The sequence below is a fragment of the Notolabrus celidotus genome, chromosome 1, assembly GCF_009762535.1.
Source record: "Notolabrus celidotus isolate fNotCel1 chromosome 1, fNotCel1.pri, whole genome shotgun sequence".
Classification (NCBI taxonomy): domain Eukaryota; kingdom Metazoa; phylum Chordata; class Actinopteri; order Labriformes; family Labridae; genus Notolabrus; species Notolabrus celidotus.
In genome coordinates, this window is record NC_048272.1 from 12595389 (window position 1) to 12613032 (window position 17644).

The following is a 17644-nucleotide window of genomic DNA, read 5'->3' on the forward strand; positions in this document are numbered from 1 at the left end:
GGGAGCAAGAGGAAGTAGTGCGCGCATCTCTTTGTAGTTCTACAGCTAATGTCAGCGCGCTGGGAATGAAAGGATGAACCAGTGTCCAGGTTACTATAGAAATCGACCCCTTAAGGTGAAACGGTGGTATTCAACAGCTTTGAAGGTTTGGTAAAGCTGCTTAGCAAAACCTTCTGCATCTTATTCCCCTGACAGAGAAAAAGAGGAGATACATTAGCCCAGACTGTTAACTGAAGCAAATACTAAAATGTTGACAAAACACTAGGATGTACTCCAGCCCTTATTTTCCCCCATATATTAAACGGTTGTGTTCAGTACTTGATTCTGATTGGATATCACATGCCAACATTTCATAGCAAAAGTCTGCTTTTCCTCAATATCAGACCTAGTTAAGAAGAACAGACCTTTGTTAAGGATACAGCTCTAATCACTGAGTCTGATGGGCAGACTGTCATATTAATGCTCAGAAAGTAGACTGATGAGGTTGTTGACTGTTTGTTTATGAGAGAAGAAAGAAACGTACTTTATTAATTCCCAGGGGGGAAATTCAATTTTTCCACTCGTGTTATTTTTTGATCATGCTTCACGCACAGTTTGGTGTATGTACATACAATTTTATGCACAAACATGCAGTGGACATGCACTTAGGGAGAGATGCTAGAGTGAGGATGCTGCCATCAACCAGCGCACCCCGAGCAGTTGGAGGTTTGGTGCCTTGCTCAAGGGAACCTCGGCAGTGCCCAGGCAAGTGAACCAGCACCTCTCCAGCCACCAGTCCACTTGCCAAACTTCTTCCATGCTGGGACTCAAGCCCCTATGGACTGAGCTACTGCCGGTGGGAGAAACAAGAAAATAACAGTTTTTATATTTTCTTTATGTGCTTTGTTTTTTGTATTCTTGAGTAAAAGATAGCAAACTAATTACACTAAATCTTTTATTGCAAAAGAACAAAACAGAGCTGTGTTTACATGAACAGACAGAGGGAAGAAGAATAACAAGAGTCAACATTGCGGTTCAGAGAGAGCCATTGTTGGGATATGGGTATTTAGGGAACTAGTCCAAGGTTATTTGGCTGCCATTAGCATCCAAAATCTGACAGAGCAGAACAAAACAACACTAGCCCTTGGCTGAGATCAACAAGCTGCAAGCTAGAAAACTAACACAATAATCCCCGTTCTCCTCCCCTCTCTAAACACTGACTCCCGGAAACAGAATGTGCCGTTGGCTGTCCAATCTTCCTCTCTGTCTCTTCAGCTGCTCCCATTAGCGGGGGACTGGGCGGCGGCCTGCAGGGTCCTCCGGGCCATCTCCAGGGCTCCTTCCTGCGTCTTGTTCCCGCCAATAAACCCTGAGGCGTGGACGAAGATGCAGCCCTTAATCCCGCTGAGCTCGGAGAGCGCCTCATCACGAACGCCACGCCACTCCTCAAGCAGGGACAGCCTGGAACAGGAAGACAGAAGGGTTACAGATGGACACTATGTGGTCAGCTGGTCACTTCCTGCTGACACAATGCTCCAAAACACGAGCTGCTCTGAATGTCTGTGCAACGAGAAAAGCAGCAAACTATGAAAGCAGTTCTATGGTTGGTAAAGTGTGTCGGCGGAATAACAATGACAGAAAAATAAAGCAGCAACAAATGGATGATTGAAGAAAAACAATTAGCAAGAAAACAAACGTTCATCAATGGTCTGACTCACTTATGATCAGGACTCAAATATCTACCTCTCAAATTTGAAGATCTACTTCTTTTCTTCAACTCAAATTACAGAAAATTGAATGTCATGGAGTTTTAGATTTTCAGGGTTGGTTCACACTTTTTAAAAAACAAATATGAGACTTTTTAAGACCTATTTGGGACTCAAATAGAGAAAAACTAATATCACTTCTCCACAGCAGAACAAAACGCAGGTGTGGCATATTTACAGCTACATATTTTATTACATATTTACATTTTCAGCTATGTCCTGGGCTGCCCACTGGAACCTGTGGAGGTGGTGGCTTACAGGAGGATGATAGCAAAGCCATCTTCTCTGATGGACAACACGTCACACCCTCTCCAGGGGACCATAACAACACTAAGTAGCTTGTTCAGTGACAGACTTTTTCACTCGCGGTGTCTCACAGAGAGATATCGCCGGTCTCTTCTTCCTGCAGTGGTCAGACTATATAACCAATAATATATATATATATATATATATATATATATATATATATATATATATATATATATATGAAACCATTTGCTTTTTTGTGATCATTTGTTTACGATTTTTGTATTTATGTGTGTGTATAAGCAAATTAACTTGTTTTTTTTTTAATCTTCAGAGTTAATTTCTAGACTCTTTAATAACGCTGAAAATCTGGATCATTTATTTGTTTTTTTCTACTCATCTTCTCAGTTCTGTTCTGTACATTGTTTTATACTATGCTACAAGTCTGTGCACATTTTTCACTGTGTCACTGGTTTTGTTAATATTTGTAAATTTACTTATTTAGTTGTGTATATACGTCATAAGATATGCTTATTTCTATTTCTTTCATTTTAATTGCTAATAACTTTTTTAATAATTACTATTTTATATGATCTTGTTTACTTTATACTGTTTTGCACCATCTACTTTGCTGCTGTAACACTTTAATTTTCCCCGTTGTGGGACCAATAAAGGAATATCTTATCTTATCTTATTTGAGTTAAAGGGCTGTAACTACACCATTGGAAAAATACACATGTCCCCTTCAGGCTTTACAAAACTGTCCAAAGCATTGAAGATATTTTTACAGAATCAAGACATTTAGAAAATAAACTATTAAAAATACGTTATGAAAACAAGTGTTGGATGCAGCGTTTGTGGCTAAAGAGAAAAATGTCTCTGTGAAGACTTTTGATTTTGAAGAAAATAATGATTTCCTTCGTTTCTTCCCTCACGGCCCTCCACAAAGACCTGAATTACACCCGTCTCTTCAGATTTTTTGACCTGAGGGACCTGCACTTAGCTCCTGCCCCTCCAAGGTAATCTGCAGGAGCCCTCACACACGTCCACCTCCACCATAATCAGCCCCTGCAAACAGACCAATAACAGCCCGCTTTCTTCTTCTCAAGTAATGTGGAAAATCACACATTGGCACAGCAGTTGGGACTGCCAAACGTTGGGAAAAGGAGTCAACAGGCAATCTTACAAAGTGGGACAAAGATTGGCTCTGTGAGGGTTTTATGAGCTGACCTCGACAGTCGTGTCAGATTGACTCTGAAAATTCATAAAAATGTAGAGCAGCTCATTTACCACCTGCTGCATTCATGATACACCTCTGTCTACAGCCTGGCACGTCATTTAGAATACATTACCAGCTGTCTTGAGCGTGTGTGTGTATGCGTGCGTGCGTGCGTGCGTGCGTGCGTGCGTGCGTGCGTGCGTGTGTGTGTGTGTGTGGATCTTAAGACAGTGCACATGTGTGTCTTTCTTGCCTTGATGGGGTCATTATCTCCATTATTTCAGACTGCACTTCTTCTGAAAAGTATCGATATTTTTAGAGATGCTTCAGTCTGATCTGATTTGACTCTGATTCATCAGTTCATCGCTCACTTCTCGCCACTCTGCTGCCTTTTTATACACCTTCGGAACGGCTTGAATCTGCTAAAAGCTTCAGATATCAAGCCAAGCCCACCTCAGGCTCCTCTTCCCCACATGCTTGATGAATTATGGAGCCACAGCCAGCCGGTCAGACATAAAGTGACACGGCTGTTGGACATAAATTAAGTATTTTCTCTTGTTTCCCGTCTTAAAGGGTTTATTCCCACTGCTTTCCTTTGAATATTTAATAACATCATCCTGTTAAACAGCCTCTAAAACTCCAGTTATCTGAAAGTGAGGCGTGTCACGAGTGCACAAAGTGAACCTCACATCAAATGGCGGGACATGTGCACTGAAACGTGGACTTTTTTTTATCCTCCCGAGTCTTCTCTCTGTCATTATCTCTAGTCTGCAAGATCTTATCCTTGTTAAGACTGCCACAAGAGAACCTGGGGAGGAAAGCAGGGCAAACCCCTAATCCCTGTTAAATGAATCAACCGATCGATGGCTCCACGGTATGGCTGGGAAACGAGCTTTGAGAGGAAAGGTCAACAGGGCTGGTAATGAGGGAGAGAGTAGGAGGGGGATGACTGTTGTTATGACAGGCCAGGAAGCTCCAATTCTCAAGATGGCCGCTCTAAAAATAAGCTCACAATTAGCAAATTAACTCCACGAGACCTTTAATAAACCATGACAAGACCCGACTCTGGGAATTAGGGCTTCATTAGAAAAAAATATTAATCAGGATGAGATTTACTGCTGATAGAAGGTCATTTAAGCACCAAATATCAGTTCCATGTGTTTAGGGGGATTGTCTGTTGGGAGCTTTTAAGTATTTTTCCCTCCAATACGAAGAAACAGAAGCTATTACATTATATGTATGTTTGCAGATGTGTTTCATCCTTCTTGAGTTTGCTGACTCATAATTCATGGTCACCACAGAGATTTTTCACTCTTCTCACAGATCCGTCCTTTCAACTTCGCCCAAACTCGTAATCTGGCCAAATATCACTGCACCGCCAAGAAAGGGGAAAAGAAACACACAAACACACACAATTTGGCTCCTTTAAGAGGGAAATTACACGGAGTCATTTTGGATTCATCACTTCCTCACTTCAAGTGTAATTTTCCACTCCTCCAAACGGGCCTTTTATCCACACTTTTTTTCTCCAGTAACGGGATAACATGAGAAAAATGTGACTCAAAATCCAAAAGTTATACAGTGGATAGACCAACAGACAACAACATAGGACAGTTAATGTATTTGATTTTTAAACAAGTGGCTGTCTGTACAGATTAAATACAGAAGTTCAGAAAATAAAGCACAAAAAAATTATTAACTCATACGTATATGATATAAAATTTGATTTGAAGCACCTTTTGTTCACTTAAGGGTTGTATTGTATAATCATCTGGAAAACCTATTAAAATATTCTCAGGGGAAAATGATATGTGTTGGTTATAATATGTGTTTGTGCTCACATAAATTGGATACTGGAAGGGAAGGAGTGATAGTTATGCTTCTTATTAATTACACAGTTACGTGCAATACTTGATTCTGATTGGTCAAAACTCATAACAAGAGTAATTGATTCACAACAGAACAAAGTGTTGCCATGGACAACCTGATCCTGATCACACACATCTTATCCAATCAATCCCAGGAAAATGAGTCCGGCACATTTCAACTCTGCCTGATGACACTGCGGCAAAAATTAGGGATGCAACGAAAATACTTTTATCACCGAAACAACACGGCCAAAACAAAATGTTGTGATGACGCAAGCAAAAACCGCAGCCAGTAAGCACTTGTCTGGATAAGGGCCAACATGTCTGCATCCATTATTCCTTTAATTGCAGCACTGAAGCATCTTCTAAGAAAAGAGGTTGAGTCGGACCACGGAGTGAAAACAATGAAAAGTACACTCTTAGAGTCTGTCAGCACACGTTTCACTGAGATCTATTCGGATCCTCTGCACTTCATCTTGACTGTACTTGATCTGCGTTATAAAGATCATTACTTGGATGTGGGAATAAAGCAGCGTGCACAAGAAATGATCCAGGCCGCGATGGATGCGGAGAACCCGCTTGGAGACGGAGAAGTGCACAGCGCAGGAGAAGGAGAACAGAGTGCAGGTAAAAGGATTCGTCTCTCTGAACCAGATGAGGGTCATGCACCCTCATTGTCTGATATGTTCAATGAGATCCTTGATTTTAGTGAGGTTAGCACACAGTCATAGCCATAAATACAATGGTAGGGCAGACCGGGGACAGTTGTTACATTATTTTAACTTTGAGCCCCTTTAAGCCAGTGTGTTCAAACTGCTATACAAACTAGCTTCCAGTGTCTGCTAAAAATGGCCTAGAAAATGCCTGTGCAACACAAACAGAAAATGCATGGCATTCTCCCCACTAATAATTGGCATAATAATTTCTTACGGTGTTTTGGTTTTCGGCCTTGGTTTCCTCATTTTTAGTTTTCTGTATCAGCCAAGAATTTTCACTTCCTCTGCATCCCTAGCAAAACATTTAGTTTTGTCCCAGGCTGGCCTTGAGAGTCAGGAAATAATGACAGTTATCGGGCACAGATGTGAGAGCAGCCTGAGGAGCTGCTGATCCCAGACCATCTCTGATAGAGGGAAGTGAAGTCCTGCACTCCAGGCAACAACAGCAGAGCTGCTGAGAGTATCTCTAAGTTGCTGATTGCTACAAAGTAACTTTAACCATGAGTGACAAGAGCAACTGTGTTAAAAGTTGTAACATTGGTCTCATTTTGGTGTGTCTGCAAAGCTCAGAGAAGAAGAAGAGCTGTATGAGGACAGAAATGTCAGCATAAATATTCCTGCAGAACAGAAGTCACATTGACTTTGTCTACTATTACCGTCAATGGAAATGTTGATTTGTCCCACAAGTATGCTGATAGGAATCCTGCCCTGGGATGTGATACCAGCCTTGGAATCAGAGGGATTGATTTTTTTTTTTTTTTTACTCTTTAAGAAATATTTCTTAATCTACAAATAATGTCTAAAAATGTCTAAAGTCTTATTTAATCAATATTTAGTCTCAATTGGTTTATGTCTTTAGTTGGTAGCCAGGTAATAGGCAGGATAATTTAAAGTGAGGGGGTTGTTATGCAAATTAGAATCCAGACAGCGTGAGCAAGACCCCCTCCAACCTGTCAGGATTACCACCCGCTCACTATACATCATTCCTTAAATGTTTAGCGATCCTGGACTGGTTGGTGTAATGGGTATGATTATGGCATTTACAGTAGAGAGGAAGAATGAAAATTAGAAACTGTTTATGTTTGAGTTATGATGGATATTTTATAAACATTTGAATCTACCTTTAAATCTTCAAATTTTACAAACAGGTTCATTGATAAGAAATAACTAACAACTGTTTTAATAATTAGAGAACCACCTTTATCTTTTTAAAATGACATTTGTATTAATTTTGGAGAAAACCAGCTGTTTTTGTCACTCATGATGGAGATATTGGGATTTTTTCGGACTGTTTGTCGGACCATGGAAGGTGTCGTCTCATTGGGATCTTCCAATTCCTGACATTTATTTGGCCAAATGATAAAACACCTACAAATGTAATAGTGATGATGTAACTATCAACTAATAATCATTAGTTGTAGCCGAACCTGGAGGCCCAGCAGCTACCTGTGACAGCAGCCATTGTGTATTTGTAGAAACAGAGAAACATGTTTGGGCTCAGCACATATTGCACCTGCAGTATCATCCTACAGTTCATCCCAGAGGAAGGACAGTTTCCACTCCTCTCTTCTTCTTGCCTGCTCACATTTTTCCTTAGCAGTGTGTTGCAGATAAAAATAGACCTCCTCCTCCCCCTTCTCCCTCCCCCTCCCCAGGTGCAGTAGCGGGGACACAGGTGACAACAACACCCCTTTCGCAGAGTCTGCACATGCCCAGTGGGAGAGAGCAGGCCACCAAGAGAAAGAGCCATCTGGAGCTGTGTTTTCTCACACCACATTGTTCTCATGGAGCTCCACACCAACCGCCATGTTTGCCTTACATCCAATCTTTGAAGTGCGCCGCCACACCAAACAAGTGCCGGCCTTTTTTAGTTGAAAGTGCTGCCGCCTGATGAGATTCTGCAGCAGAGTGGGGAAAAAAAATCTAACAGAGGGATGAGGAGAGGGAGGGAAGGGAGGGAAGGGAGGGAGGGGTGCGGGTGTGAAAGGTGAGATGGACTGAGGAAAGATAAGGCGGGAGAAATAGGATTAATGGGAAGAGGGCAAGACAAGTAGGGAAGAAGGTGCTGAAACAGAAGAGGGTGATTATAGGACAGGGAGAGAGAGAGAGAGAGAGAGAGAGAGAGAGAGAGAGAGAGAGAGAGAGAGAGAGAGAGAGAGAGAGAGAGAGAGAGAGAGAGATTGACACAAAAAAGAAACACTAATGGGTGAGTCAAGTGCAAGGGTCGCAGCATGACGGCACATTCAGTCAGAGGTTTTGATGACGCTTAAAGACAGGGTGGTCATGTGGATTTAAAGACCATCTTCTGTGGTTGTGATGTCTCACACAAGGTCTAAAAAAGGTGTCAAACTCAAAGGAACAGCATAGGTGAGAGAGATGTTCTAAAAATACCTGAAGAACAAAAGAATAAGAGGTAAAGGTAGACGATAAACCATGAGAAGAAATGATGAGATCACTTTAGGGGCTGCTGTTGTCTGTAATCTTTGTCAGTTACAGAGAGACACCTGTAACATTACTCTTTGCTTATAAAGGATATAAAGGATGGTAAAAAAAAAGGTTGATGAGAGCTTCATAAGCTTTGTGAATCCAGATATTTTCAAGTATTGAACTGGATCCAAAATGGAACCGCCCATTGGATCCAACCCGTGAGCGATGCTGTTGATCTCTGCAGCTCAGAAAAGCACTAATTACACCTGATTACCTAGACTTGAGTGAACATAAAGAAGACTCACTGCTACCATATTGAAAAAATGTGATCAATATTAATAGCACACAGAAGAATGCCAGCCAATCACTGAAGTCCAGTCAGTATTGAGTAAAATGTCGAGCAGAGAAAGTATTTTAACGATGAGAGGAAGTAAAATAACCAATCATTAAGGAAGAAAACCATCTCCATGGAACATGCAGGAGATTTAGCCATACATCGACCATTTGTGCTGCATGCTGGGAAGCAGTCAAGCACCAACCAAAGAACTCCAGTGGGGATGCTGATGACGTTATTAGAGACGTAGTGTGAGCTGCAGAGCAATGGCTCCTCAGGTAAACAGTCCTCCCTCCTGAGGTAACCAACATACACTTTAAAGGTGTTAATCATCCTGCAAATTCACAACGAGACACAAAGAGCACCTTTGTCTTTATTTACTGTGCCAAGAAGACAAGAAGACCAGGATGATTTAATGAGTAAGGATGAGGCAACTTAGGTGTAAGAGCCAGGCTTCTGGGTTTGAGGGACCTCATTACTGCAACAAGATGCAGAGAGGCTTCAAAACAACAGCGGCAGGGAATGTGCACGAGGTAAGGAAAGGAAAGACAATTCAAATTGATTCACAGTGCAAATGCCGCAAAAAGTATAAGAACCTTAAAAAGGATAAAAAAACAGGAGAAGGAAGAATAAATTAGCGTATCCTAACAGAAAACTTTTTTATGAAAATGCCAACTGTAGTGGCTTGCTTTCGCCAAACGAAACAAACCCTATAAGCCACTGAGGGGCTGCTTTACCAGGACTCAGTTGACGCGTCCTCCTTGTTCAGGGTGAATGAATGAAGTCCAATCTTTGTGCATTGACATCAATAAGGTTTATTTTACATCGACATATAATTAAGGCTAAGCTGATCAATCCACACTTACATCTACCGTGAACTTGCGGAATAAAGGCATAAAGCTATTGTAGACGATGACAGAGAACGAAGACGGCGAAGACGACCAAAAGCTGTATGCTACCCAGTAGGCAGCTCACCTGCCACTAATTGGGTCTTCTTCGCTATATGCTTTTTACACCTGGCTTGACACACACGCCACCTAGTGTGTACACAAGTGCATCAACAAGTAAAACAGTCCACACATAATATTGACACACATATGGCTCTAAAACCAACTAAGACAAAGTTTGTCATCAAATCTGAGCAATGAAACTCCATTTACTGAGACTTTTGGGAACTTTGAGTGAAGTCACATGAGTGAAGTCAATCTGTCACTATCAACAGTTGAAGTATCTTAAAGTCGGTCGTCTGATTCACTTGACAGAGCCGTGATTACAGAGCTTTACTCTACTTTATAGTTAAGAAGTCAACAAATAGTGTCTGAATGAGTGAATGAGCAACAGCTGTCCAGACTATAATCATGCCCACCATCCAAACTGAAACATCTCAACAAATACTGTTTGTTTTTTTGCCATTAACGTTTGTAGAGTCATGGATTCAAGGGGGATTTTTCCTTCAGACTTTGGAACAGCCATTACTTTACCATGATAATGACATTTCTGATGATCTAAGGTTGCTTTAAGATCCTCAGCTTAACGAAACATGAAACGTGGTTACCACATTCATGTTCTCCTCTGGATTGATTGAATTTAGTCTACTAATCTCTTCACTTTTCATTAGATCAAGTTTTAGTTCTGTCCTATACCAAATAATTTCACAACTAATGACACACTCATCCACCAGGCTGAGCAGTAAACTCTATTATTAGCTGACTTTCGCTAGTTTTTTTCAATATTTTCAGCATGCTAAAATGCTAAATCAAAGCAGGTAATGTTTGTGCCTAACACAAGTCTGTTCATATTCATATGCCTGCTGCTGTGGCACACTCACACAGAGCAGATATAGATTGATGGTTTCTTACAGTGAGGAAAAAAGAGTGCATGTTTGTGTGGTTTCGGTAGTAGGTTGTGTTTTCTTTTTTAGATATTTTTGGTTTTGGACCGAGTAATGAGACAAAAAACGAAGCGCATTCTTCTGCAGTTTTTTTTTTTCTATTATTAGAACTTAAAACAATTTAGGAGGGGAAAAGTGTGTTCACAAGGGTAATTAAAAACATGTCTGGGAGAGACAAGACAGAGAAAGTATGACAAAAATTAATGAGGTTAGCTGAGATAAGACAGCATCACAGGGTCCACAAAATTTCAAGTATTTAACCCACTTGGTCCAGAGCTCAATGAGCACAACTTTAAAAGATATGCTAACAAAAAGTGATGCTTTACTTTGCATGAATAAAATCGCTTTATCAGATTCAGTCCGCTCCTAAGCAGCATTAATGGCTTTTTTGCGAGTGGACCAAGCGGCAACCTCCAGTCTCAAAGTATGAAGCCCATGCGGAAGTGTTATAAATTGCAATTCATCGAGAATCCTCTTGAGGCTGGCTGCAGAAACACCGGAAACCACATAGACACCAATTCAAAAAGACGATCTTTGCAGCATTAATATACATGTTTACAGCCTGGTTCAAAAAACGGCTTGGCTCTATGTAGCTAATCCCTCCATCAGCACACACTGTACATTTTTTTCAGTGGTTGGTTCTACGGTGCCACCAATATCTGGCCTCCCTCCTGTAAAGTATTCTAGTGATCAACTTTGGTGTGATAAAGAATGGGGGGTTCTGTCTTAGTCTGCGATGATACAAAATAACGAATGAGGGATTTCCATAGACTGTATAAAATATGGACATAGCATCCGTGACGTCACCCATCTGTTCCTGAGTGCTGTTTTGAAGCCAATTGATGGCAGCAGCCATATTGGAAATGCGGAACTCAACCAGGCGGAGTGTAACGTAAAGAGGCGGGGTTTGAGCCTCCTAGCCAACAGCTGTGTTCCCGCCCGGGAGTCAAGTCAGTCATGTCCTTATTTGGGCAAAAACTCATAATCTTAATATCTTCTGAACCGTCGCGTTAGAAAAAAAAACCCCGTACAGTGTGTGCCGATAGAGAAATTAGCTACTGTAGCCAAGCCGTTTTTTGAACCAGGCTGTAAACATGTTTATTAATGCTGCAAAGATCGTCTTTTTTGAATTGGTGTCTAGGTGGTTTCTGGTGTTTCTGCAGCCAGCCTCAAGCGGATTCTTGATGAACTGCAGTTTATAACACTTCTGCATGGGCTTCATAGTTTGAGACCGGAGGTTGCCGCTTGGGGATTTCATATGATTCAGGTTTTCAGATGTGAGAAAATGTATAAAGAAAAAGGGTTAGGCGGTGCCTTGATATTTCATTTGAGATCATTATTTTTAAACACAGGCCCATTATAAGAGATTAAATGTGACTGTAAACACTCAATTTAACACGTGTAAGTCCTAAGCAGCCAAACTCATATCGATATAATCAGAGGGTTATGGGTAGAAAATGCTGAATAACCAATTATAAAGACTCTGATATTCAATGAAGCATGAATTTCACATTTCTTTTGAAGTCATTAATGTTTTTTATTGATCAAAATATGAAGAAGTAGCTTAATAACTGGCACATGGTAATTAGCTGAAAATGGCAAAACCAGCTTTAACTTTATCCCTGCCTGTTTCCTGTACTCAGAGTGGAGAGTGTTCACATGAAGAATGTAAAAGGAACAACAGTGAGAAGTAAGAGCGTGGTTAAAAGAGCTCAGGTGTCTCCGTCCAAGCGTTGGGACTGTTTACATCCCTTCAATTCCTCGGAGAGCAGTTTGAGACAAAACAGCCACCTTAACTAAATGATCATCCACATGCTCCGAACAAGTCGTCAATCCAGCTAGTCTCTCTCTGGATGACACATCAGCCCTCCCTGAGTACTTGTCAAATGGTCCGATGAGCATGAAAGTTAATTCATACACCACGGTTTGTTCTCTGTCACCGGAGCTTAACTCAATTCAGCACGTCTGGGAGATCTGTGTCTGTCAATGTGTTTTCCTCCCATGTCTAAAAATAATAATCTGGGGGTTTTTCCTGAGTGTGAGTCAGTGTCAAAACATCTCTGCGAGTTCTGCGTGTTTGATTCCTGTAAAAGTAAGTCATGCAAGGTGCTCTGAATGTCTATGAGATTGCAAACTGAACAAGATGAAGCCTTTTGAATGACCTTAAATAAGGCCAAACTCAAAGTAGACTTTGTGGCAGTACCTGTTCTGGAAGGTGTTGAGTCCTGCAGGGACACACTGGATCCTCCACTGTCCGTTCTGGTCAGAGTAAAGGACAAACTTGATTGGTGTCTCCACCTGGAGCTCCTTCTCCAGGGAGAAAAGATGCTCCTTCCAGGGACAGCCACCCTGGGAGAACAACACCACTTCCCCACTGGGATCCACCTGGAAACAGGAATGGAAGAGCGTGTGTCACTAATGGGCAAGATAAAGGTTAGACACGACTTGTGGAGGCGTACGAGCTCTAAAAGAGGGGAAACATTTGCAGTTTTCTGTTGAATGAAGAGAAACAGAAGAATAGAACTGTCTGATCTTTAAGTTCAATAATTAAGATTCCTATGATCATAGGCAGTTTCAAGGTTTATGATCTGACTAAGGCGAAATATGGTAGAAAACATTCAAAGTAAAGCTAATCGGATTTACAGAATATACATAAAATGTACAATCTGTACTTGGGAATCTTTATTGTCAGCATAGGAAGGCTTCTGGTTGGTTTGCAGTCCGAGTAAAATTGACCAATCATGTATTAGCAGGCTTTGGTGTATGCAGGACAAACAGTCAGCATGGAGAGCAAAAGCAGGCAGAACATACTTCGGCATAATGACATCCTGACACCCATCAGTAATCTGACAACAATGTAACTATCTCTACAAACATATACCTGCATAATCTTCAGCTAGCAAAAAGTCTTTAGCAACATATCTGCTCGACGCTGAGTTGCAAAAGCCAATCAGATTTCCTGACTCCTTGGAATGTATCAGAAATGGGCGATCCCATCTCCCTTCAACAAACAAATATTTAAATGTTGTTTTCTTTTCTTCATAGACAGACTTAAAAATATTACATTTTTACGTCTTACAATTCTGCATCATGATGTTGTTATAATAATAATAATAATACATTTTATTTAAAAGCGCCTTTCTTGGCACTCAAGGACACCGCACAGATATATATATCTGTATATATATGTATATATATATATATATATATATATATATATATATATATATATATATATATATATATATATATATATTTGTATATATACATACACAAATTTACATTTATTTTACAATAAAAAGTGACAGTGCAATTGGTGTCAGACGGAGTAGGAGATTTTAAACAGATGTGTTTTGAGTTGTGATTTGAAATGGGGGAAAGAATCGATGTTTCTGAGTTGAGGTGGCAATGAGTTCCAGAGACGGGGAACAGAGTGGCTGAATGCTCGGCTCCCCATAGTGGTGAGACGGGCGGAGGAGACAGACAGGTGTATGGAGGAAGAGGATCTGAGGGAGCAGGAGGGAGTGGTAACATGGAGGAGGTCGGACAGATATGGGGGGGGTGAGGTTGTGGATGGTCTTTAATGTTAACAGGAGGACTTTGAATTGAATACAGAACTGAACAGGGAGCCAGTGGAGCTGTTGGAGGACAGGAGTAATGTGGTGGATGGAGGGGGTTCGGGTAATGATACGGGCAGCTGAATTCTGGACCAGTTGGAGTTTATGGAGGGATTTGTGAGGGAGGCTGAGGAGGAGAGAGTTGCAGTAGTCCAGACTGGAAGTGACAAGGCTGTGGACAAGGATGGCGGCAGTGTGGGGGGTGAGGGAGGGGCGGAGACGATTTATGTTTCAAAGGTGGAAGTAGGCAGTCCGGGTGATGTTATTGATGTGCGATTGAAAGGATAATGTGCTTATTTCCATAAAAGTAAGACCAGTACATTCTAAGCACCAGTCGTGGTTTGTGGTTGCTTTGTGTCGTATTTCTTCTAATAGTCGACATCTCTATGACTCAGCTCCATATGTGTTGCAACATCCCTTGTTAATTTCTGCACTGTTTTCTCACTTCTGGTCTTCTTTTCTCTACTGGTGAGCAGTCATCCATTTGTGCTCTCAGAATTGAAATTGAGAGTAACATTAAAAATATCCTACATGTACATGTTGTTGTCGACTGAAAGTTTATGTCAGACTGTCAACAGGAAAAGGTGAAATCATTAACAGTACACTAAATGTGCCGTAACTCCTTTCTGTGGATTGATTTGATATGTGTGACATGTATGATCAGGTTGCTATTCAAAACAAGTAAACGTTGTTGGTTTTGACAGAATCACTTATTCAATACAGCTGGGCAATTAGTAGAAAAACAAGGTCATGAAAAAATTAATTAAATGGCCTTTTACCCATAGAAAGTATCAAATATGGACGTAGGATCCGTGACGTCAACCATGTGTTTCTGAAGCGCTGTTTTGAGGCCAATCGTCATCGGCAGCCATATTGCTGCTGTCGAGCGATTGTGACGTAAAGAGGCAGAGTTTGAGCCTCCTAGCTGACAGCTACAGTGTTCCCGCAGTCAGCTGTGCCTCTCATTGGAAGACTCGTAATCTCAATATCTTCAAAATTGCAGTGTTAGAAAAAAATTCACCCCCTCACAATGTGTGCCGATCTAGAAATGAGCTATCCAGACTACACTCATCTTTTGTACCAGGCTGTAAAAATGTTTATTTCTGCTGTGAAAAACGTGTTTTTCTCATTCATGTGTATGTGACTTCCGTTACTTCCGGAGCCAGCCTCAAGCGGATCCTCGATGAACTGCAGTTTTTAGCACTTCCGCATTGAACTCATATTTTTAGACCGGAGGTTGCCACTTGCTTTTACCTGATGCCTCTCTTTAATAGCTTCCTCCACCACCTCACGAGCCGGTAACCAGGAGGACTGGTAGAACTCCAGACGGTCCTGGAACTCCTCCCCGACCATCTTCATGGCCTTTCTGAAACCTTCCTGGTAAAAACAAGTAACAAAAACATGCTGCTGTCAAGTACAATGTGACAACGTGAGAGTCACATCAATTCTGAAAATAAAGGCTGAAATATACACTACTACAGCATACAAAAATGATGTTGAAAAAATAACTCCTTCCACAAGTTCCTTTTACTTCATTCAACCTGCTTGAGTTTGAATTCAGTGCAGGGTTCCCACTCTTTTCCAGAGATCATTTTCCAGGACATTTCCAGGACATTTTCATTGATGATCAAGCTGGTATGACAGTCTAAATTTAGTTCCTAATTTAGTTCCTAAATAGTCTAATATGTTCCTCTCAGTGGAAGTCTTCATTAAAAGACATGTAGTCTATGGCTATCAATGAAATCATTTCTTACATACTTAAAAATTATGGCAAATTGATAATAGAATAATGCAACCACAGATGTACAGTACTTCACTTTATTAGTGCAACCAAGTAACAATGATGGGCAACATCTCAGCTTTCTCTTTTCTCAAAAAATATAAAATGAGCTAAGAAAAAAACAAAAGAGCCTGCAAAGGAATCAGGAAGCTGCCTTATTGAAATAAATAAATAATAATAATGATCAGAGGATCAGTGCATTAATGACCTAAATAGATCTGAATGACAAAAAATGGCCACAAATGTTTCTCAACTCAACTCAGACTCAAAATATACCTGCTTAATCATGATATTCATCCTGCTAAGTGGTCGATATAAAACGAAATGTCGCGCTTTTTTATTTGAGTTACCGTAAACTCTGAAAAAAATCGCAACAGTGTAAAGACGCACTCTGTATTTGAAGATCTCTCAGAGACTTAAAAAAATGTAAACTGTCTTCCTGCATGGCGATGTCTATTATGATCAGCAATGTCTACAACGTGGAGTTTCTGTGCAGCTGTGTCGCTCTTTTTGTTCCGTTTGTTTTCACTATCGGGAGTTTGCACTCCTACTTGCTAGAGCAGGGGTTCTCAAACTTTTTGGAGCCAGGGACCCCTTACAGGTGAGAAAATTGTCCAAGGCCCCCTCATAAATGTAACACAGATTAAGTACATTAGTGATGTGTCATGATCAAAAGCTGCAGCCCTGAGAGCTTTGTAGTGAATCAGAAGAGCCGGCTCGCATCGAGAGAGAGCCGGCTCCCAGTTTTTTCCTTTCGCTGCTTAGCTCTCTCAGTGCTCAGCCCCAGCTCTGCTCACAGCAGAACTTTGTTTTGATTGGTCAACATGGCGGCCATGCGGCCAATCACATGTGAGGATATAGGATACAGGTGATGGAGGGGAGGCTGTGTATCGTGGCTTCATCTGTTCCTTCAGAGAGAGTCTTCTTGAAGACCGGGCAAATACTCACTGAGAGGAGAAATCGGATCAGCCCATCCAAGCTGAGGCATCGGATTTTTCTCAATGCCAACCTGAGGACGTTAATAATGTTTGCTTGAGTTTGGTTCTGGTTCTGTTTACCTGAGTTGGTTCTGGTTCTGTTTGCTTGAGTTTGGTTCTAGTTCGGTTCTGGTTCGATTCTGGTTCGGTACGGTTCTGGTTCGGTTCTGGTTCGGTTCTGGTTCAGTTCCGGTTCGGTTCTGGGTCAGTTCTGGTATGGTTCTGGTTCGGGTCTGGTTTGGTTCTGGTTCGGTACTGGTTCAAGTCTGGTTCGGTTCTGGTACGGTTCTGGTACGGTTCTGTTTCGGTTCGGTTCCAGTTCGGTTCTGGTTCAGTTCTGGTATGGTTCTGGTTCGGGTCTGGTTTGGTTCTGGTTCGGTTCTGTTTTGGTTCTGTTTCGGTTCTGGTACGGTTCGGTTCCGGTTCGGTTCTGGTTCAGTTCTGGTTCTGGTTCGGGTCTGGTTTGGTTCTGATCCGGTTCGGTTCTGGTTCGGTTCTGGTACGGTTCGGTTCCGGTTCGGTTCCGGTTCGGGTCTGGTTCGGTTCTGATCCGGTTCTGGTTCGATTCGGTTCTGTTCCGGCTCAGTTCTGGTAGGGTTCTGGTTCGATTCTGGTTTGGTTCTGGTTCGTTTCTGGTTCGGTTCTTGTTCGGTTCTGGTTCGGTTCTGGTTCGGTTCTGGTTCGGTTCTGGTTGAGTTTGATTCTGGTTCTGTTTGCATGAGTTTGGTTCTGGTTCTGTATGCTTAAGTTTAGTTCTGGTTCTAAACCTAACCCTTATCCTAACCCTTACCCTAATCCTAACCCTAACCCTAATCATAACCCTA

The 17644-nt window shown here is 41.5% G+C and overlaps 1 protein-coding gene across 1 annotated transcript in view; it reads right to left on the reverse strand.

Moving 5' to 3' along the window:
• Window positions 1-917: 917 nt before the first annotated feature.
• The window catches only part of myg1 (myg1 exonuclease), a 39945-nt gene continuing 23218 nt past the window's right edge, over window positions 918-17644 (reverse strand). Inside the window, exons 5-7 of the mRNA XM_034688017.1 lie at window positions 15318-15440; window positions 12650-12831; window positions 918-1440 (exon numbers count right to left, since the gene is read on the reverse strand). Coding sequence (XP_034543908.1) covers window positions 1251-1440; window positions 12650-12831; window positions 15318-15440 — 495 coding nt within the window. The 3' untranslated portion in view covers window positions 918-1250. The remainder of the gene's footprint in view (window positions 1441-12649; window positions 12832-15317; window positions 15441-17644) is intronic.